The sequence below is a fragment of the Coloeus monedula genome (assembly GCF_965178545.1).
Source record: "Coloeus monedula genome assembly, chromosome: 9".
Lineage (NCBI taxonomy): Eukaryota > Metazoa > Chordata > Aves > Passeriformes > Corvidae > Coloeus > Coloeus monedula.
Genome location: NC_138789.1, coordinates 26,296,695 through 26,320,650, shown reverse-complemented (window position 1 = coordinate 26,320,650; position 23,956 = coordinate 26,296,695). Strand labels below are relative to the sequence as shown.

The 23,956-nt window shown below is 40.9% G+C and overlaps 1 protein-coding gene across 1 annotated transcript; it reads right to left on the bottom strand.

The window, feature by feature from the left end:
• Window positions 1-12,571: 12,571 nt before the first annotated feature.
• BTF3L4 (basic transcription factor 3 like 4) lies at window positions 12,572-23,369 on the bottom strand. The gene is made up of 6 exons (XM_082287663.1): window positions 23,291-23,369; window positions 22,112-22,175; window positions 21,147-21,260; window positions 18,829-19,030; window positions 17,357-17,416; window positions 12,572-16,487 (listed from the first exon to the last, which is right to left on the bottom strand). Exons 2-6 carry the CDS (start codon window positions 22,163-22,165, stop codon window positions 16,441-16,443), a joined length of 477 nt encoding a protein of 158 aa, XP_082143789.1. The 5' UTR covers window positions 22,166-22,175; window positions 23,291-23,369; the 3' UTR covers window positions 12,572-16,440.
• Window positions 23,370-23,956: the final 587 nt, after the last annotated feature.

Genomic DNA, 23,956 nt, shown 5'->3' with positions numbered 1-23,956 from the left:
GGTAGGGGATTGTACATAAGGCTTTGGACTTCTCCAAAATCTGTCATTGATTGAAAGATTCAGGAGTCTTTCGGTCTGACCTGGTACCATCAAAACATTAGGAAACCTTGCAGCAAAATGTTCATTACTTTCCCAATGTAGTTCCTGATACAAGTACTCAGCCTTCTACTGATACGCAAGACTTCGAGTAGGAAAGGCCTGTACTGTGAGCCTAAGAGTCCAAACCTCTTGGGTGCCTGAATCTTTTATTCACAGTTCCATGGAAGAAAATGTTGGCTTTTTTTTCCGCACCGTGGCTAATAACTGCCTGCATACCACACTCTGACAGAAACAATACTCTAAGTATTCATTACTAACGCCATTCCTAGTGAAGGGCTTAGTGATCATCTAACCAGTTTTTGTTATAAAATAAATGCTCTCGCTGATAACACCCTTTGAAAGAGGCGAGCAGACAGCGCTGCTGATTGCAACGCTGTGGCTTTGCCCTCTAGTGGCTGAGGGACTGGCCCAGCTCCGGTGGTGTCTCTCTGAATACGTTTTGATTACCTCATCAGCCTTGAATCTTTGATTTTTCTAAATTCTGTGCAGACTTCATCCATTAAACTCAAGTACTACCTGCACCAGAACAATGTGATTCAATAAAATCCTTGGCTTAAGATTCTCAGAATCCTATATTAAGGTTAACTCAGTATTAGTGAGTCATACGGTAAAGCCACTAATACATGGACACTTAATTAATCTATGATGCATTTTCCACTAGATAGGACTTAATCTCTTGGAAGGAAAAAGGCCTGCTAGGTCACCATCTCATTGTGTGAGTCAGTTTAGAGTCATTCCATGCTGAATACCTATTCTCATTTCGTCCAGTTTAAATTTTAAATATGCCATGTATCCTTAGGAGTGAAAAAGAAAAAGGAAAAAGGAAAAGGAAGAAAAAGAAAAAGAAAAAGAAAAAGAAAAAGAAAAAGAAAAAGAAAAAGAAAAAGAAAAAGAAAAAGAAAAAGAAAAAGAAAAAGAAAAAAAAGAAAAAGAGATTGCATGGTAATCCTTTTCAACAGTAAACTCAATAGGTTATGCATTGAAGACCTCTTCACTGTCTTTGCTGGCTAAATCTTGAAACATCCATCACTTTTCTGTCCATACTCCAGACATTGGCCTAGAGGCTCTAAGAGATCTGTGTCTGTATCTGTTTTAAACCTCTATGGGAGCTTGAGCAAGGGCTTTCCACTTTAAGGACATCTCAATTTTTTCTCCTTCTCTCCCTCTGGCACCCATTTTAGATTATTACCCCAAACTTCACAAGGAAATAGCACTTACTCAGTTAAATTGTTTGTTTTTCTCTCCCCCTCCCTCTTTCCTGTGTCTTTAGGATCTCTTGGCCAATTTCTGCCACAGATGAAAAAGTGGTAAGTCTCAAAGGAAATTTAGATCTTTCTATTCCTGTGTCAATCCACGACCAGACACAGAGGGGCTGACCCAAAGCAAGCCCTACTCTGATGGTCCATATTTGGTGTGGCAGCCCCCTGGCCTTGCAGAGAATGTGAAGGGAGCTGAAGTCATCGTGGTAGCAGGGTCATCCTGGTCGTGGCAGGGCTAAGGTTAGCACAAGGAAGAGATGAGAGGGTGAAGACACAAATCTGTGTGCAAACTCACTCTGATAATCACAGGACAACTTTTCAAGGTTGTTATTTGGACTCGGTATTTGAGTGTGAGATGTGATACTCAGATAATTTGAAACCTTCTGCTAAGCAAGAAGTCAAATTACAGGATTTAGTAGTTCCAACGAACAACTGGATCATTTAATTCATATTGTTTATTTTGTCATTCACCCATACTTAGAAGCCCTGGAAATGCTTAAGTACCTTTTTGATTACATTCCTGTTCTGGCCAGAAGCTGGAAGTGGCTTTAGTGAATACTCACAGGGTTCATGTATTTGTGAGGCTATTCCAGATGAACGTGTCTGTGCTCAGTAACAAAAAACTCTCCAGGATCTGGAATCAGGAGAAACAGGTTCTTGTTCGACTCTTTCCTGCCTTGTTGAGTGATATTTAACCCTCCTGATCCCCTCTCCCTGTGTGCAATAAAAGTAGTTCAACCTAAGCATGAGTAAGTATCCCATGAGTCCTTAGGAAGGTCTGTGAAACCACTTTGAGAGTCTCTTATGGGAAAGGTTATTATGATGATTACATGAAAAGCCATCATTTGGAAGATATGAAATCATCACTTAAATATGTGCTTTCTGGTTCACTGAAACAAAAGAACTCTGAGGTTCAAAAATGAATAGGAGTTTGAAACATTAACTCCATCTACAGAACTTCGTCTCCCTAAAATGCTGACAGATATGTATTTTCCATTTGAAGATCTGAAAGTAATTTACAAATAGTTGAAACCTGCTAGTCACCCTGTGAGGATTAAACAACCTGCTCATTATCACCCAAAAAATGCATTTAAGAGTTTGGCCTAGAATTGTAGAACTCCTGATTTTACGACTTATCCCATGTGTATTGGAGTGTCCCTGGGATGTGCTATTATTTAATTTCCTCAGTCATATAAAACTCTTTTAAGGCTGATGATACTCCAGGAATAATACTGGAGCTGTGCCAGAGGATGGTGGATGGTAGGAGAATTATAATTCTCATTGTTTGGATAAAAGTCGTAATTCATGCCAGTTTGGTCTAAAAAAACCTGCCTTAAGTATGACATACTGGTGAGGAGGGAGGCCCCAGTACAACTCTGTAAAGAAGTATCTCACAACTTCTATAAAGACGTTTCTGAGTTGTTGACAGCCCTACACACTTTTCCATATGCACCACCAACATTTCTACACTTCACAGCCAATAGGAAGCACAACGGTGAAGAACAGGTGATTTTTAAACTGAGAGTCTCCAACCTAAACCAGATATGGCCCTGCAAGGGAGCTTAGAAGCTCACAAATAACATCTCAGACATTTGTGTGGGCTTCAGTGAACATGCTTGGTGCACTCACTCCTAGAAGCCAGGCTTATTCAATGTGTTGGCTGGGAGCAAACCCCACCAGACACTGCAGAGAGAAATTCTACCAGCAAACCATAGCACAGAGGATGTTTTGTGGAGGATTTTTGAATTACTGTTTTTGTGAACAGAAACCCACTCCCTTGAATGTCGATGCTTCAGACATGATGCAAGAACAATTCTAAGAACTAAAGAATTTTAGAGAAATCAAAACGCTACAATGCAAACTTGATTTGATTTTAATTACATACAGTGCAAAATAAAACTGTTGCAAACTGAAAAATCACATCAACATAGGTATTATTAAATAACTCATTATTATGACTGTTGAAGTGATACCTTTTGATGTTTTGTTTCTTCCAGCATAACTATATTCTATGACCAAAAACGCTGTCAGATTTTTTTACAGATTCAGTAAACAAATTAAATAAATCTGTTCATCATTTTACTTACATAAATGGAGACACATTTTACACTGAAAAACATCTAATCATTTTAAATCCTGTTTTAATCTGTGATGTCTTGTAACAGTGAGTTCCATGCACTAATTGTGGCACTTTAAAAGTATTTTCTTTCAGCAGATGTAAATGCTCTATTGCACAATTTAACTTAATACCCTTTTTTTTCCTCATGTAGGAAAAAATGTTCTCTGTATAATCCTCAAGTCTGTTTATTTCTGCTATGTTCCTCCTTGTCCTTCTTCTGTAAAAATTATGGTGTTTTCAATTTATCTTTAAATCACAAGCTTCTCTGCATCTTTATATGGTGTCATTTTCAGCTTTTAATTCCTCAGTCCTATCCCTATTGACAGGGTGGGCCGTGTCACTGAGTTAGAGCAGCTCTTCTGTTCTGTGGTTATGTGAAAGGCACCTAAATAGAAATCGAAGTCCGAGGTGGGAACACAGACAAAATAAACAGATGAAGGTCAGAAACTGCTACGTCTGACTCCTTGTACAGCCTGTGCTGCCAGAGCACAGCAAACAGGGGTGCATCCCATCTCTGTGCCTCACAAACATTCACGTGCAGTACTGGGCCCCTGAGGAATGTTATAATAACACCACTTCCTCCAGATCTGCAGGTCTGTAAACCTGAGGGAGGAGAAGAAAGCTGCTGGTCTCGGAAGGAGAAGGGAGGATGCAGAGGGAAGGAGCCCAGTGAGTGCTGGGGCAGAGGAAAGCAGGGATGAGGGACAGCAGGAGCAGTGAGTGCACACATCTTCCATGAAGCTCATAGCTCCTGTTTGAGGTAGGAAATATGTTTCAGGCAAAGTTTTCAGTCCAAGTAGAGTTGTCAACTTGTCTGACCATGCAGCTACATATTTCCAGTCTGGTTGGTTTTGTTGTTTGAAGGGCCTGTTTTTTTATGAAGAAGTAAGTAAACAAAAGTTTACTTCATCTGTAGTACCTTTTTTTTTCTCTCAGTACTTATGTGAAGGGTTTGATCTAATATGCATACATGAGTTTATTCTTTAGGTCTTTCTAGATTCAAAGGAAGAGCTGAGTTTTCTTTAGGGAGGAACTGAAACTTACTTGAAAGGAAGCGATATATGTAGTTGGCTCATTGTAATCTTAAGCATTTCCCTTCTTTGTTGCACTGGAGATAGATGAATAGCTGCTATGAATGGACATACATGACTCCCAAGCTCTGGTTAATGACTTTTTTGTAATTAAATCATTCAAGGTGGACTGAGTCAAACTCCAGCAAAAGGGATTTTATTCTTGAAAGAATCCGGCAGGCATCACTTTTGCAACACTTTCTTGGCTTATCTGCTGTTGGCATCTTGGTCTTTTCCTCACTACTTCTTAATGACAACGGGTGCAGTGGGCATCAAAACCACCATCCTTTGTGCACAGAATATTTGAAGATGTCTTTCAAAGGAGAAAGGCTCGCACACCTCTGCTGCAGATTGCAGGCACATCTTCCTCTGCCTTTAAATAATTTGGGAATATGTTGCTCGAATTTAACCACACTTGACTGAGGCAACTGGTGACTGCTGTAGGGGAAGGCCAAAAATGGCTGCCACTGCTGAGGGCCCAGAGAGGAAAGGCAGCCATTGCAGTAGCTTTCAGCAGCCGGTGGCTGTCAGTCAGCCACTCACAGGCCTAAAATTCTTTGTAGGGTTATTTCTCCTCTATCAGAACTGCCACAGGGAATACAGTGCTCATACCTCAGGAAAAAGGTGTGATGGGGAGCAGGCAAAGAATGGTTAAAAAACACAGGCTCCTGCGTACATCAGTTCTTTGAGCAGTGAAATGGTTGACACACACACACAAAGCTTTAAGTACACCCTGAAGTATTCAAGGCATTAATGAAAATCCAAAGCATCTTGTTCATTTCAATTACTTCTCCACCCACATTCTTCATTGAATTAAAGGATATCCTACACACTCTTTTGTTTCACTTATTCCCTAAAGATTGTTTCATCGCACACCAAGCAAGGATCTTCAGCATATTCATAGTAACGTCTCAGTCACGGCATTCAGCATTATGATGCTCCTGCCACAAGGGATGTTATTAAAGGATTGAAGAGATGAATAGATGGCAGATTTCCCCAGGGCAGCACATCAGAAAATGGACATCAAAAGAACATGGCTCAAAATGCCGTGGGTATTACTGGCTCCTGACAAATCCCACTCATTTCTGGACAGTAACACTGTCAGGCTGTGTTAGGGACATGTCCATCCTGGAATACCTCCATAAAACTGTTTGCTTATCCAGTAAAAGCACTCCCATTTCAACACCCATCCCTTTAGTTGAAGACAGCATAATCTTTAGCCAAAAGTACTTGGGGCCCAAATCCAAATACAATCTTACTCAAATAATTAGCAATATCCCAAGGCTCAGGCTCTGTAGCCATCAAAATTACCTTTTTCTCCCACCGTTTTTCATGAACCCATCTGGATTGCCTTAGAAACCCTGAACATGTGAGTCTCTTTTACAGGACATGTAGGTTGTCAGATATTACAAGTCATCGTCACAGACCCCAACAGGATAACAGGCCACCATCTGTGACAGGAAATTTTAAAAATTTCTATTTCCTTTTTCACTAAGAACTTGTTGGAATTTATTTTCTTGAAGCTATTTTGAACCACGAGTAACAATTCCTGAGCAGGCATTGAGGAAGGAGAAGCAAATATACTGACATGATGTCACCACCTGAATTATTCTGCTGAGATATAAAAAGAGATTGGAAGGCAGCCTGGCCAAAATTACTGTATCATTTAATTACAACCTACTTTCATGACAGGCCATCAGTTAATTAAGAGTGTCAAAATGCTGAATTGCCTCCAGCTTCTACATGCTTTGCAAATGACATGGAAGTCATCTTTTTAAATAGCAACAGCTTAACTGAAAATGTAGAACCCATAGTGAAACGCTTTGAAAAATGAGGCAGGCAACTGAGCTGACCTGAAACTCCCCATGCCATAAATTCACTAGGGAAGACGGTTATAACCCATTTAATTTACTCTCTGAAGATCACATTCACATGACGACATCAAAACTATTTTTCTGAAATTGATATAATTTTGAAGTGTTATAATACAAGAGCCTGAAGCGACTGTGGTCTGTGCAGGTACACACAGGGTCTGGCTACAGCACTGGCACCTTCCCTCCAGGCTGCTGCAATACAGGCTACTGTAAAGCAGGAAAAAGCTTAGAAAAAAGGGGTTTTTTCCTTTAGAAATAAGTCACCTTCCTTGATTCTAAAGTATCACATATGATATGAGGGAAAATTCCCTGTAAAGGGAATAAAGTTGCCATAAATTTAGAAAAGGAAGGAATTGGTTTACCCCTTTTTTATATCCGATACCAAATCCCTTATTCTCTTTATGGGACAGTTTTTTATTAAACAAATGGTTTAGTATAAATTATATAACAAATTTCTATTAATTGTAGCAAAACAAAAAAACAATAAAGTGGAAAGCAGATTGGATAGAAATGTCATGTTTCCAAGCACCAAAGGGTAAGAGTAGCACCCATTTGCAGAAAGAAGCCAAACATCTTGAAACTGAAACAAAACCAGAGCAGTCCCTCTCCCTCATTCTCCCTTTGGTAACAAGGGGGTTCTTTGATTGGATAGACAGAAAAATACTGTTTGTTGGCTGGATTTTTCTTTTCTTCCAACAAAAATGAGTGCTTCACACTGGGGAAAAAAAACCTGATGAGCAAACATCTCCCCCTATAGTTTGCAAGAAGCTGAGCATTTTAAAAATAATAATTAAAATCCCATCTCTTGACTGAGTAAGGGAGCCAAGCTAAAACTGAGCCAGGACTTTATACAGTATGGCAACATAGAAGTGGATACTATAGGAGAGTGCTTGAATAGAAAGTATGAGGCTACAAGAAAGAATCTGATCATTCAGAAGAACTGTGGCAGGCTCATGGTTTTATAACTGTGGCAGTGTCCAAGTGATCAACCAATTCCAGGTTGGGGAAGACAGACTGAATTTCAGTATAATTTATGTGTGAGAGTTAGGGGAGTGCATTAGGGCTGTAATTATGTAATAGGCAAAGAACTTCAAATACTAGAAAGAACTGAATGTGCTTTCTAAGTTGACTTCAAAGTGCTCCCTACTACCAAAAGACTTTGATTGAGAAAAGTTTTGAGCTTGGTAAAATTGCCATTTAATGTAACAGGCCATAAAAATGAAAGCTGATCAGTAAACAAGAATGCTCTGACAGGATGGCAAACACCTCAATGCAACTTTCACAAAATGGCGATTATTCAACAATTTTATGTCTGTTTCAAAATATGTGTAGGATGTGGGGGATGTGTGGAATATGTATGGGATGGATCCTGTTATCCATGTCCTCCTGCTGGGAGATTGTTGCTGTTTCTGTAAGGAAGCCCTGAGCCCTGTAACTGCACTTTCCTGCCATTCACAACTACTGAAAACCAGTTGTCATTAGTTTTTCAATCCCCGTGGAGGTTTAAGGTAAAGGGACATCTTTTACTCAGTGTTTTTACAGAAAACAGTCTAACAAAGGAGTTAGTATCCAGCAAGGCCCATAACACAATACGATGATGCAACATTAAGGGAACATTGTGTTCTCCCCGGAGCACTTACCTTCTGTGTTTAACAGGCAATCCTTGGGGTCCAAGCATTAGCCCAGCAGTGGCTGGGATGGCACTGGCTCCAGCCCTTTCCCCTAATGGTGGAAAATATCCCATGGCTTGCAGTTGCATGGGCTTAGCAAATGCTTCACATACCAGCCTGTGCTGGCCTCCTTATTCATGGAAACATATTTAAAATTCCCATTTGCCAGGTGTGGTGTTAGGCATGGACTGGATGAGTCTAGAATCCTGCAGATACTGGAATGTGGCAAGGGGCTTGGGGGGGGGGGGGGAAGGGGGGGGAGACGTGAAACTGATGATGATCTTTAATGTCCCCTCAAAACCATAATGATTTCTTCTGGATATTACATCACAAAAATTGAGTGAAAGGAACAATAGCGTCACTGGTTTTATGTAAAGATCTCCTGACTAAATACAACCACTAATTATTTTAGGCAGGCATGCCCACTTCCTATTGGTTAATTTCTCTTTCACTAGTCCATATGAGAGGGGAAAAGACACAAACAAACAAGTATCTGAGACACACATGCTCATCTTGACCATGTCATTTATTGAGTCAGCAGTAATGGCAAACAGGGAATCAATCAGTCTTACCGTCACAGGCAAACCCCACCAGCAAATCCCATGGAAGTGTACACATACTCCTCCTGCTTGTCCCATGACCTCCATGGCTCTACTTGAACCTTCCTGTTCTCCTGGCAATGGTTTGCCTTCGCAGCATTGTGGCAACTCCCTGCTCAAGCAAAAGAACATTGCTTCACCAGGTGTAATTAAGCCTATAAAAAACCACCTCGGGCTTATTTATGCCTTGCTGAATCACATGATTGAAATTTTGTGGAGTGCTGTGAGTCAGACACTTGGGAAGGCCTGACCAGCTATTTCCCCAACATCTCAGTGAGAGATGTCTGTGTGTTGTTCATGTTTGTACCTCAGCAGTCAGTCAGATGAATGCTTTGAGTTTGCTAAAAAAGCCTGGTACTGCATTTCAAACTGCCAGAACCCTTGCAAACAATTTTGACTGTGATACAGAATTAAATAGGGCACAATAAATAACAGCGCATACATCAGGAAGCTGCACTCTTGGAAGGGAGAGAAAAATGCTCTTCGGCATCTTTGACCTCTGTCCTTTATTTTGCTTTCATCAAACCAGAAAGACATCCTGAGCATAAAACTTGCAAATGTTTCTGCTTTAACAGGATTATTTAACTATGGTAGGAACAACTGTTAAAGCTTGTTTTTATTGTGCACGTAGACCAATGCATGTAATTCCTCTTGCAGAAATTTTTCATTGGGCTGCTTACAAGGGTAGGAGTAATTGAGGACAAGTATTTAATCACCTCTCTTATCTTGGCTTATCAAAGTGTTAAGATAAAAGGGCAAAAATTGAACCAAGGCACATCTCATACAAATTTTAACACAGATTAATGTCTCAGCAGAAAAACTAATAAAAAGAATTGCTCACCGTATTTATTCAATGCAAGTGAATTCTTGTTCTGAATAGTTACTACTTTTTTTTTCTTTTTCAACAAATACTGGCCGTCCTGAACCATAATGAACATGAGGACCCAAGCAGTTTGAAAGTATCAGCACACTGTGATATCAGTCAAATTCAGTAATCCTGTTTCTCAGACAATACCACAACAGCTATAGAGAAAGGAAGATGACAGAACTGCAGTCACAAAGGTGAACACACTGGGTATACATTCCTGATGATGCTACTGTAAGCCATTGAGGAAATGGAGGTATAAGACACCTAAACCTTTTATTACAGCTTCTGCAAATCCATGAAGTGCTTGTGCAGATTAAAACCAGTAAGACTGTGTGAATTTTTCATTGAAGAGTTTCCATCAGCTAAGATGCTAATGATGTTTGTCTGCTTGTAGCCAACAAACAAGCAAACTTGTTCAAAGAACCCACCAGGTTCTCAGTGATCCAGACTGCACTATAAAAATCCTCTATAATTTACAAAATCATCAGGATAGAATATGTATTTCACTAGAAACAATAGCTAGATTATCCCTTCAATTTTGACTATAGCCTTTAAAAGAAAAAAGAGTGTCTGGAATATTTTTATGGAAAACCTATTTCAAGGTTCTCAGGAGAACTGAGCTGGAAAAAGCACCGTGTAATGGGATAAGCTATTACAATTTCAGGGCTGCAAGTGGCCAACATGATTTCTCAGTGCACACTGCCAGTGAAAGCAACCCTGCAACTCAAAGGGCAGGAGAAGAGTTAGAGGCAATATTAATCCCTGTGTTCAAAAGTTAATAATTTACAACAACACTGAAATCATGCAGCTGAAAGGCAACATAGAAAAGACTAGAAAATAACACATTCCCTGTTTTTCAGAAAACTGACATCGCTTTTGTGTCAAAATAGAAGGAAGTCTCAGCAAACTATCCAAATATCCAGCAGATCATGAGAAAACCTGGTATCTTTCAGTCAAACTGAGGAAGCAGGCTGTGGGAAACTTAAGACATATAGGGGAAGAAATCCTAATTCAAAGTAAAAATTATTTTAGGCTGTATTTGCATTCTTTCAGAAACATGCAAAATGTCACTAATTACAACTGTCAACCACAGAGCAGACCAAGTCTTCAGCAATACGGCAAAGGTTTCAAAATGAACAGAGCAGGAACTTTAGTCACATTATTACTCCCAGGAGATTCTAACAATGCTGAAAGCAAGCTAGGGTTATTTTCAATTCAACACCATGTGTCAGAAACCATTTGAAACCACATCTTGTAACAAAAGTGGAAATCCTATGTTAAAGATCTCAGTCAGTAACTTAAAAAGTGATTTTCAGTGAACAAGAACCTGCAGCATGAAACATCAAAACTTAGCAGCTTTCCCCAGTAAATCAGTGTTCACCTAAAAGGAGACATGAAGAACAGGCACACAGGGAAGACTGTGTTTCAGTGCTGTGGAGCTGTGGAGCAATGGGATGGCTGGGGCAGAGGGCAGTGAGGGCACGCTGGGCTCACATGGGGCAGCTTACCAGCCCATGGTGCAGGCAGAGCGAACTGTACTGAACCCCTATTTCCCAACAAAAAGTTTAGAAACAAACTGCAAGTTAGAGGATTTGACTAGATCATCACCCAAGGCTTCAATATGGCCAATCCCTCCCTCTTCCCAAACTTGGTATGACCCTGGCAGTAGCAGCAGCACAAGCTGCCCTACACTGCCTTGCCAAGCCCCAGCAGCAGCAGGGTAAAAGGCCAATTCAGTCAGTCCAGCCTGTGAGGCCGCTTTGCTGATAGCCATCCCCATCCAGCCTGCCTGCAAAAACTTCCCTCTAAGGGGGTTATCCTTTATCTCCCAGAAATTTCAAGCTCATTGGCAGGTGGTAAGGCAAAGGCAACAAGATGGGCTCCTGCAGCTTCGGAGCATGCTGGTCCAGCTGACCTCAGGCATCAGGTTGGGAAAGCAAAGGAACGGGAAGCCTTCATCTGTCAGCAGCAGAAAAGCCAGAGATTAGTAAAAGCTTTTCAGCAAACTTCACTCTTGGTGTGCAAAGGTCTGGCATCCTGCTGACATCTGCCGAGATTTTAAGTCTTCACTTACCTATGTCAGGCAATAATTTGCATTGCTTGGAAATTTCCAGCTTCGCACACGGTCTCAAAATGAAAACTGCTGTTCTCAAAATGTTGTTTGCGCCACACTTCCCAATGTCTGTAGAGAGCTGATCTCACAGCACTGGCTCTTCTTTGTCAGCTAAGTTGCATTAGACAGAATCTAAAAATACATTAAATACTTTCTAATATTACTTTTTGACATAAGCAGTTACTATAGCTGCAACAAGGATGTTGCAAGGAAGTGCATGAGGTTGTGTAACTCCTTTTATTCAGCTGGGATATGTGCACTGAAAGGTCAAAAGGCCTTGAAATAGGATTTTTTGTTTCAATGTTTGCCTTGGAATTCATACTTTTAACAAAAATACCAAAAACAACTTCAAGAACTCAAATGAGCAGTTAATCTCCCTTTACGTCAAGGAGGCAACTAATTTAGCTTAGCTACAAAAATCTACCTGCAATGCAAAATTCAAGGAGATGCTGCCTAGTATTTGAGAATCTGACAGATAACAGTTGTCAAAAAAAGCAGAATCTAAGCAGGCTGAGGGTCTGTTGCTTAGTGAGAGGGAGGTTAATAGCACAGAGAACCCACCAAATACTATGTGTTTATCATGCAGAAGTAGCTTTTTATACCAATTGCAGAGATGTAGTTCTCTCAAGAAACATCCAGTTTGGTGTTCATTAATTTACACACAGAGGAGACAGAGCAGTATTCCTGAAATAAAGGCAAACCAAGGTCCTGGAAGATGTACAAGTCTCTTTTTTCTTGTCCAGTAACAGTGGTGGATGTGAAGCAAAAACCCCAATAACCCCACTCTAGATACCAACCCAAGCTTCCATCCAAACATACCAAGACAACCAATTTTAAAATTAGTCTCTTTGCTTGCTCTGCTTGCTACTCAAATCCTTGACTGAAACTGCAGCCCTCACGTTTCTGAATAAATCCATTAAGTTCTTCAGTTCCTGCAGACTGGTCTTTAAAAGGGGCGATAATAAATTATTTAACAGGAAAGCTGGTAAAGGTGAACAACCTTTCCCTGCACTTGTGCTGTCACTTTTGTGAAGTGGCTATGGCTGTTGTTGTGATGTGCTTCTGTTCTGCACCACTTCATTTGCTCAAGTACAAAACAGGGATCATTTAATTAGTGAAATCTGGATCCCCAGAATAAAGACTGCTCACTTTGTTGAACAAACCAGTACTGCCTTTGAATAATAGCAGCAGACTTATCTTAAGTGCTAGTGGAAGAATTCACTCACTCGCCTTCACCTAAGGGGCAGTTTGCTCAGCTCTCTGTAAATTCCTACCATCCAGAGCAGCATGGGTTCTGATTCCAGGCAATCTCAGGAAGATCCTTCTGGACATTAATTCATCTCTTACGTAAGTACAGCTTTACTGTGCTTTTAGGGCTTCCTCAGTTCCTTCCTGCTAACAGGAATACACTGGTCAATCAACACACCGCTCAGTAATTAAATCAGCTGTAAGACCTCCAGTGCTCATTTTGTACACACCAAATCCAAAATATTATTTGTGAAAATCCTGGCAGAAGGGAGCTCATAGCAATTCCTAGTTCCCATGGAAAGTTGACAAATATGAGCAAGTTATCAACATATTTCTGCAGCAGCTCTAAATTCATCCTTATCATTCCTGCGCACTCTTCAAATATTGCTACATAACAAAAGCTAAAAATAAAAAATTCAAGGTCTGTATTGTGCACTAAATGTCCTTTTTATATTAACTCCTTCCACCCTACAAACACTCTCAGCTGTAAACTCACTTTGTTTTTGGGCTCTGCATGGGAAATCCATGCACCCAGCCCCAAGTCTCCAGCACCACTGCCTGTGCTGTAACCTCTGCATCCATCACACACAAGCATTTCTTTTTCATAGAGAAAACGATGAAACAATTGCAAGTTTTTACAGACTTCTCTGCTGCCTCAGAGAAGCCAGCCAGACCCTGGGTCCCACCCATAAACTAGGGAACTACACAAATGCACCAGCAGCCAGGGCAGGAAGATCAGTGTTTGCTGTCTCACACATTTGCAGACTCCTTGGTTTTCACTGATTGAGCTTTGACTCCCCCTCACATACAATCCAGGAGATGTTTCAATTTCCTTTCTGCTCCATCTTCCTACTTTCCAATCACTGCCAAGTTATTTAACATGTCAGTATCATTACCAGTATCTTTAATATGTCAGCAGAGTTTAGTAGTGAGCAAGTAAGCACAAGGGCTTTAGAAGTATGGTGGTTATCATGCTTCAAGCCAAGCAAAGAACAACTTAATGTTCACCTTTATGTGGGGAGTTTTTATTTACCAACGCTCCCCAAAACTATTTTTAGTAACCTGGCATTTCCATCACCACATACAAACACTGTTTGTGTTACACCATGAATAAATACAAAAGAAAAAAGAGCTTTTCCCACAACAGCCTCGATGGGCTACTTTTAATTAAAATCAGTTTAATGATTGATAAGCTCTAGTATTTCCAGCAGCAAATCATAAGTGGTTGACTGTTTCCAGAGACAGTGAAAAAACGGAAGATAATGTAACTATGTAAGCTAGCATAGTTAGTTGGTTTACTGGTTATCAACATAGGAAAAATTTGAGGGTTTAACATGTAAATTCAAGAGCAAAAATGAAATCAGTATTTTGTAGGAATCGAAGTTCAGCTATATAAACTTACAGCATCATTGTTTCCAAGGCTTACTTTTAGTCTCTCACAAAATTACTTTTGCTGTACTTCCTACATCAGAAGGAACAAGCAGGAATTTTCAGTATCTGGTTAGTATTCAGGAAGGGGGTGTCCCATGTATCAACTCACTAGTTGCTAAATGGAAAGGTTCTTCACTTGTACCTCTTAAGCAAACAGAGGAACACTGCAAATACCTGTTGCCTCGTGTCCTTCCTTTGCTCCCTGGGCTCACAGAGGCAGCAGAAGGCAATTCCACGTGCCTGAGCACACACTTGTGGAGACATCTCCTTCTTATAAACAGAACAAATCATCTACAGCTGATCAGCCATACCACAAACGAAAGTTTCATTCAACACCACAGAGAAAATAGGAGTGAGTATAGGGAGTGTGAAATCCTAGAGCTCTAATGGGACCCTCCCTAGCCCTACATGTCTTCCTTGGTCACTGCCACCAAGAATGCAGTGCTGTCTCAAACAGCTGCAGCATCTACCTGCCTTCCTCAGCCAGTGCTGGTGGGAGGAGCAGACAACACACAGGAGGGAGCATTTCCTCTTTTGTACTGTTATTTTATTTTGTAGTAAGATCCATGTAGTATATAAAATATAACAGGAAAAACTGAACGAAGCCTAGAAAATGAACCGAGGAGTTCAGCTGACGAACCACTACAGCTCTACTTCTGTGGGTTCACGAAGTCTCCAGAACTCATGGACTGTTTGCTTGTACTATTACAGTTCTCTAGCATATGAGCCTACACCAAAAGCTGATATGTTCCAATTAAGCCATAGTTAAGTGACAGATGTAGAGAAAAAAAACAAAGTGGCTTTTGTAAGCCACAGCTGCCCTTGACAGAAGTTACAATGATGTCTAACTATACTGTAATGCACATTACATCAAGAACCTTGAAAGAGCCTCTGAGAAAACAGCTTCACATTAAGCATTTTAAAGAAAGGTCATAAATACTGCACTGTACCAACAGTACCTCCCAATGTCCTCCTTATGCCTGAGGAGCATTTGTGTTTTGCAAGAAGCTACTACAGATGACACCAAACCTAGAGGTAGGTTATAGGCCAAGGTAAGTTATAGGCAAAAAAAAAAAAAAAAAATCCCTTTAGAGCTAGTCACTGCACAGGCTGCCCAGCAGGCAGCAGGGCAAAGCATCAACAACTCTTTTCTCCCACCCTAAACATTGCTCACACAGTGCATTTAGCTCCTAGGGCCCTAAGAATGAGAGTGGATCATCAGCTGCTAGTAAATGCAGTCATGCCAAGAGAACAGCTTGAAGTTATTCAAGCAAAAACCTGTTACTGTGCAAAACCGATGCACTGGACTGTTACCAACCAGACCTCCAAGCTTAGGAAGTGATCTGACAGTAGAGAACCAAGGTGTTTTTCTTTTGACTGGGAAGTATTTTAGTAACCAACAGGAGAACATACTGCTATGTCTACATGGAAGGAGTCAAATACCAGCTTGTATCAAAACCTTAGAGACCAAAAAAAAAAAGTTTAAAAAAAAGCACACTTTGATGAGACCAAATTTTTAAAATGTTACTGCACCAAACAAGCCGCTAAAACAGCTCATCTCCCCTAAAACCTGGGATGAACACAATGTTGATGACAAATGTGTACATTGAGAAACACACCTGCAAGTACAATAGGTAACAGCAAATTAACCCCAAGTTTTAATGGTGTAATGTCTTCAGGTCACAAAATGTGGACAAAACGTTAATCTTAACTCCCTTCTGTGCACTGTTCGGTGATAATCAAAGTAACGATGCTGAAGATTCATTTTATTTCTACTTCCAAAGGAAAAGGGTAAATGGTTAAATATGTGTTCTCCAATTTGTTCTCCACTATACGTACACCCACACACATACACACACCCCTCAAACTGCACTGACATTTCTTTTTGACCAAAAGAGTAGATCCTGGGAGTAAGTGCAAAATGCAAAATCAACTGACAGAAAATGCTGAACAAACAGCATCATAAAAATACAAAATATTTATATTACTGAACTATTAACAGATGATGTTCTCTGTTTCTTTAAAACTTTGGAACCACATAGCTGATTTCTTAAATCTAGTCCATGCCAGCTTCCAGAACTATTAATGTTTTAGTTAGCTTCATTCTTTGATGCTTCATCAAAATTTTCTACGAGATCTGAAAAAGATGAAGATATTTAATACAGTAATGCCCAGTAAGATTACCTTTGTAAGTTTAATGAAAATGCATATAATTACAGGAAAGGTTAAGTAGTACTTAATTACACTTAGGGAAACCAATTCTTTATGGGCAAATTTCAAAGGGCTTTAGAAAATACTGTTTGTTTAAACATACACAAAGAACTAGAAATGCAGAAACACTCCAAGAGTGAAAATTCTAACATTAAGTGATTAAGAGCTGATTTTCAGAAGTGCTCTACTAGCTGCAGTTGAGTTTTGAGCATCAGCATTCTTTAACGAATGCCTGACGTTTGAGAGAATTTAATTTTATGCAAGGTCACAAAGAAACAGACCAATGCCAAGGCACAAGGAATTCAATCTCTGGTCATATATGTTGTTTTAGCTAACACACCATTCTGATGGATGCAGTGGAATGTGGTGATTGATAAAATAGTTATTCACTGATTAAATTAAGAACTTCCCATATTTACTTTCAGACATTGACATAAGCCTTTTTTTCTTCTACTACAGAAATAGAAATTCCCACTCCAGACCCTGATATAAAACCAACCTGGTAACTATGCCAATTATGTCATTCTGCAGTCCTAAACCTCTGTTTGGATATTTAGATACCTGGTTCAACCTCACTGAAAATATTTTAACCTAGTTTCACTCAATAATTAAGGTATTTGCACAAGGTAATCCCTTTTTCAAAAGCTGGAATCCCAAGTCATGTTTTAATGCTGTCCTATATAAGAAGCCTCCCTTAGCAAGCAAGGAGTATAATCACATCAAAAGCTACATATTTAAATGAATAAATCAAAATATTTATATATTAAGTGGACATAAAAGTGTGTATGTGCCTACCTGGGACATCATCATCTTCTTCATCAATATCTTCCGATTTTGGTGCTTTACTATCCAACACTAAAAAAAGAAATTTGTTGCTGAGTCCTCATGATACAGAATTAGGGACACTCACACAGCGAAATAAAAACCATACACATGAAAAAAGCAAGCACTTCCCCAATCCCCAACAGTGAGAAACATACAAATGACCAGATATTGGGAGTTAACAGCATGACCAAAGACCAAAAGGTTTCCTTGGGGACATTCTCACAGCAAAGTGTTAGTAGAGCCATTTTCAGATGCTACGGGGTATTCACACAGAACTTGCAAAAGATCAGATGATAAAGAAAAGCCCCAGCATGATTTAATCTTCTAAGTGAAGTCACATGTTTGAATACAACAGTAATGTGGTACCCATCAGTGACCAACATATCGTATGATTCAAATACCAAGGGGCTACAACTGTAGGGAAAATATTTCCAGATCAACTGTCCTGCATCAAACCTCATCTCTCTCAGTCCCAAGTAACCTAGAGAAATGCAAGAACTAAAAAAATAGAAGTATTTTTTCTCATTGGTCTGACTTCCTGTACTACCTAAAGAAAGCACAGCATCTACTGGGACCGAGGTTGCATTAAAAGAGATATGCTAATGATGATCTCTCTAAATTTTAAAAGGTATTTTACACATTACTAAAGAAGAAAAACTAACCCTTTACTGTCACTTAAACTCTGAACATGATTGTGGAAGACATTCAAACCGATTTAAAAGAACAACTCTTTGTTGAAAACATTAGCACAGGTGATTTATGTTCCATTCCACACACACACATCCAACTACAGTCATCTGAATGGCTGTAACAATCTAACCTGGAACTGCACCTGATCTTCACTTTTTAACTAAAATTACAGTATTAGTTATACTGCCTACACCCCTCTAGCCATGCTCCCATGGTTTTAAAATTAATAGAAAATAAAGAATCACATGAATAACTGTGATTTGGCTTTTTTATTTTTCCACTAAAACTTTGATTTTTAATTAGTTTTTTAAAGTCTTGGCTGAATTCCAAAGTAAATTGTAGAGCAGAAGAACATATTTCTTCTTCTATAACTCCAATAGAAATAGGTTTTTAATGAACAAAGAAAACAGAATAGATTCCCTGACAAAAAGAACTGGTTGAGTTTTTCCAAGTAAAAACATGAACTTGCTTTCCCCTAAGCATTCTGCCACACACAGCTGTACACCTGCAATCACAGCATGCCAGACGTATCTATTTCTTTTAAATCAGGGCCTGCCTATATAATCTTGAATCAACAAAGATTAAAAAAAATTCCTCCCCCACCTTCTACTTCCACAACAGTGGCAAATGAGTGAAAGCACACACATTCCTGATTACTTTTTAAGTCACATGCTGTTGTTAAATTTGGGTTAAAACTTTTAGTACTTCCTATGTCCTTTAAGTCAGCTATGAAAGATGCCAAAAAGACCTACCTTGTCTTGGGAATTGTTCAGCTAACTTCCTGAGACTTGTTAAGCTGTCAGCACCAAGCTGGCTTAAGATGCCTGGAAGCATTTCTGTGATCGGTTTAGCCTCTGCATGACCAGTAATTGCAAAAGTGTTGGCAGAGAGGGAAGCTTGAACCTTGGGGTTGTTGAAGTGAATAACTGTTCCATCGTCTTTTATCATATTCACCTGTTTAAATATATAAATAACATTTACCAAAGTGTTGCAGCATCTTGTTACACAAGCATAATAACAAAAATCTAGATTTGAAATATTAAAAACTACAGAACTAGCACTCCTCCTAAAGGATAATATAACCACAATAAAAGCACCTAGAACTAACACCATCTAAATTCAAAGCTCCAACAGCAAAGCATTACCACTTCAGGTTAAGCCACTGCCTTTCACAGGTACCTGTGTCACCTACCAGGAAAACATTCCTGCTTCTGCCCATCTGGCAAAGGCACAGGACTCACACTGGCTCAAGGCAGGGATGCACACACAGCACTGGGATTTTATGGACCAACTGCTCTAGAACAGACTTCCAACACCTTCCCAATAATTCCATGACAGCTCTTACAACTAAGGACATCACACAGTGATCCTGCTCTCTTCCTCTTCCCTAGCCTTCTGAATCACCAAGAATTATAATTTACAGCCTGCTTTGCTCCTTCTGTCAGAATTCCCACTGGCATATTTGTATAGGTCTATGTTATGCTTTTTTAACTTAAAGGAAGACAGAATGGAAAGCTGAAAAGCTTTTTTTCTTCTGGGCATGGCTAATCCATTATGTGAAAAGTAATTCTGTCTGACCATAGGAAGAGAGTTCTACCCATCCAACACAACAGTGGTATTAAACTTATGCGAAAAAAATAATAAGCAATGTTTTTAAGTTACAGGGAGAAAAGAGGAATTCAGAACTAAAGACGAGATCTAAAATACAAAAACATCTGAGTTCTCAATCCTCACACAGCAGCAGAGTTCCAAATATGCTTTGAACAGGAAATCCAGGTGTGTTGCTTTCCTGCAAAACTAAGCAATGTCCTGTCCTTTGCCCACAGGGAAATGGTAAAGGCTTCAAGCACAGTAATCCTGTTACTTAAAAGCCCCTTTTAAAATGACACAAAGGCATTACTCATGTTTGACTCAACATTACTCTTCTATCTGCACGAAGCTTACCAAGGTCAACTTGCGTTCACTTGAATAAAACATTCTGCAATTACGTCTCTTGCTATCAAGGTAGAAACATTTTGCATCATCTTCCTACACACTGAGATATTTAAAATCCCTAATAACTGTATCTGAATAAAGATCCTGTGCTCTGTGCAGAAAAAAGCCCTGAACATACACTAGGAGGAACAATGTCCTTCTTTAGTTCATATAGCTCAGCATATTTGTATTAAGCTTAAGAAAACAAACAAACTGAAGTGTTTCTGTAACAGAGGTCTGAAAACTTACAGGCAAACCACACTGAATTTGCATTTGCCTTTGGAAGGGAGGAATGCACTTAAGTGACTTCTGCACGCACCTTGCAATCCTGCTTCAATTAATTAATCACAGATTAAATATTGTACTTCTTTAACTAAGTAGTACAAGTACTACAGCAACACTGAGTTCATGATGGAGGAACATCCTCCTCCTCCTCCCATGTGAGTGTCACTCTCTACACTGTTATGGAAAACATGTTTTATTAAAACATGTAAATTAGAGGTATTCAAAGAGTATCTGAAACCTTCACATTCCCACTTACATTAACACAGAAGCTGCTTCTGTAGAGTCTCTGCAGTGTTTTAAAAAACATCTTCTGTAACTACTGCAAACAATTCCAGCAATTTTTGTGTAGTAAAAGGTCCTAATTTTGGTAATACAGACTCAAGTTCCTACTCAAGGTGTTCCTAAACTTTCCTTTGTATTCTGCACCACACCTGCTCTAGATGGTCCTGCACAGTACACGTACCTTTCCTGCTTTTCTCTTTAGAGCAGGGATTCAGGTTCATAAAAGTCAAGAACCAAGAGAAGTTTTGTTCTGCAATGAATGCAAGACACACACAGTGCACAGAGCTTACTACCTCCACCACACACTACCTGGCAACAGAACCTTCAATTTTCTTTCTCTAGGTACGTACAGATTCGTGTCAATGAGACAACAATAAATCAAACAACTTTACCTCTCAATAACCAGATCTCTATGGTTTTGCGTGGAAGACAAAACTGTTGTCGAAACCAAAAGCAAACCCCACCACACCACCACCAAAACGACAGTGAATTTAATTTCAAACAGGAAACACTTATTTTTTCACTATACCTCTTCAATGCCAGCAATGTTATTTACTGCCAGTTTTTTGAGGGAACTCTGAAGTTTTTTGTCATCAGCTGTAGCTGTTCTGTGCACCACCTTCTTCTTTCTGCGAGCTGTTCCCTGGGAAAGAATCAAGAGACAACAGTCAGCTCTACTCAAGATCTCTCAACACTAATTGCAAAAGTCATACCACAGTCTGAGCAACATCTTTCAACTTATGAGACATTTCTGTAGACAAAAACGCTTCTCAACTTATTTCCCTTTTACTACAGCTTTGGGCATCATTCTCAATTTTAAGTTTTTTCTTAAGCATAAAAGACCAAAGAAACACCAAACAACAGCATATTTTCCCTTGCACTAAACCAGACTACAAAAATACTACTTAATATTAAGCAATACATAACAAAGTTTCCCCAAGATATTTTTTCCAAAACGAAGCACAAATACAGTGATTTAAAAGGTTACACTTTGGCAAGCAAATCATTAACATTTTCAAAGTGTTCCATAGACAGCAGTTTTGGAAGTCCTAATTTGCAAACTTTGGTACAATCATCCCTATGGCAGGGGATGAGCACCCATACTGAACAAACTACATGCCTTTTTATTGGTCTTATTAACTACCCACTGGCTCAGAGAAAATAAACAGCTCAGAGCAGAGGCAGTGACTGGAGTGGGCACTAAGAAGAAAATCCCCAATAGGGAGGCCAGAAAGGCAGAACTGGAACACCCAACAGGTGAGCTTAGCTGGAGCTTTCACAGGTCACAACAAGTCACTGAATTAAAACAATGGTTGCACACTGGAAACTGCTCATCCAGCAGTTGTGAACTGAAAGAAATTTGCATTTCAGGTAGCTGCACTATGGGCCAGATCACACAAAACCTGTAATGGTCAAGCCTCAGAATAATTTTCTTCTTCCCTTTCTATGAACTTCAGCCTATGTTTTCAAAAGTATCTCTGGTGGTTTTCTTACCTTTCCTCCTATTCGGACCTGCGCTTGAAGCTTGGCCAGTTTTTCTTGGTTCATTGTGCTACGTCTACAGAGCAAGAAAAAGTTCAAGTTAACCATCAAAACAGTAACAAAAAAAAGGCACAGTCCATTTTAAGAGTACTCTTACAATTGCAGTGGGTTTTTTAGACTTCTAGAACATTACTCAAAACAGTGTGTCAAACAAACACATATAAACAGAGCTTTAAAGTCACACCACCTAACAATCCACAGCAGTCCTGCAGTAGGAAGGACCCGCATTTAGCTGAAGTGTCTGTGCCACAATGAGGCAACTCAACAGGACATTTCATTCTGCATCACGCCGAGGTACTCATTTTCAGGACGCCAGTTTACTGATGGAAGTATTAAACTGAATTACTGACTCCAACCAGACCCAAACTAGTACATACACCACAACTGGTCTGGGAAAACACCCTTATCTTTACGAGGGCTCAGGGGTAGATTAATCACTAAACTACCTGGAATAGTATTCATATAATGAATCTACGATACTTAAACTAATGAGCGAGATCCAAACTCTGTGAAGTTCGTGTATGGACGTATTTGCTATATGAACGTCTAGTAGCTCCTCATCCAATACAGTGACTGGGAAGTTAGTCCAGTGCTTCTCCCACGGGTCAGGTGGGACCTTTAAAGGCTGAAAGCCCTGAAAACCCATAATGGGTGAAAAAACGCCTCAAACCTTCCAGCAAAAGGAATGCGTTTCGCTGCTCTGCCCCAGCAATTCATCAGCGATCCCCGGAATGATGGGGAAGTATCCGCATGTGCTTTGTGCCGGGAACGACGGGGAGGGGAAGGAGCGAGGGAGGGATCGGAGCACGAAGGGACCCCGCAGGGCGGCGGGAGAAGAGGCTCAGGGTGGCTCGCTGGCCATCCCCAGAGCACGGGAAGCGGGAGGGCAACACGGCTCATCCCTCAGGAGCCCGTGTAACCGCGACCCCAGGGGAGAGCCGCGGCCCCGTGAGCCAGGGCAGCCCCCGCACAAGGGAGTCACTCCCTCGGCCTCTCCTCGGGGAACGGCCCAGCGCGGCGCAAGGGGACAGGACCAAGCTGCCGCGGCGCCCCGCCCGCCTCAGGTCGGCGGGGACGCGGCAATACCAGGACACGGAGACACCGGGACACGGGAACAGCGGGCCCCCTCACCTGAGCGCGGCGGAGCCCCCGCTACCAACACGCGGCGAGAACAAGATGGCGACCGAAGAAGGAAAGAGGGGCGCACAGAGAAAGGAAGCGTCGCACCACGTGAGGGCACCGACCCGCCCGCGGATTGGCGGATCCGCCCACTCGTATTTACATACGGGCAGGGCTGGGCACGCAAGGCGTCCTGGGATTTGTAGTCTCCAGGGAGCAGCAGTCACCGGTGACCCGGGGCAGGGAGTGATGGCCGGTGACCCAAACCCGGGATGCGGCGCTTCCAAACTCGTCACCACTCGCTCTGTCCCCCTCAGCAAAACCTCCCTCACACGCTGTGCTTCTGGTCGGTTTTGCCTTTCCGACAGCAGGACAACTACGGAGAGCAGCGCGACAAAGGGTTTATTTGGGAAGGAGAAAATAAATCAGGAACCACCCCCCTCCACCGCTGCCTGCTCCCGTCGGGATAACGCTGGGGTTTGCCCAGAGGGAGTGACCAGGGCTCTGGGGCCCCGATGCGATGACCCCTGCCCTGGGGCTCCCGGCTCCCTGTACGGAGCCAAACTCGTCCTGAGCCCCCCCGCACCCTTCCCGCCAGGTGCCTCCACGGACCGAGCCGTGAGGGCGGCGCACCGCCCACATCCGCCACACATCACTTCCTGGGCTTTAAAAAACGGG

Coding starts and splice junctions, on each gene's coding strand:
- BTF3L4 (XM_082287663.1), bottom strand. CDS start 22,165: ATGAACCAAGAAAAACTGGCCAAGCTTCAAGCGCAGGTCCGAATAGGA. Junction 21,261..22,111: donor AGGTCCGAATAGGAGGAAAG/GTAAGAAAACCA, acceptor ATTCTTTCCCAG/GGAACAGCTCGCAGAAAGAA. Junction 16,488..17,356: donor AGAAGATGATGATGTCCCAG/GTAGGCACATAC, acceptor CATCTTTTTCAG/ATCTCGTAGAAAATTTTGAT.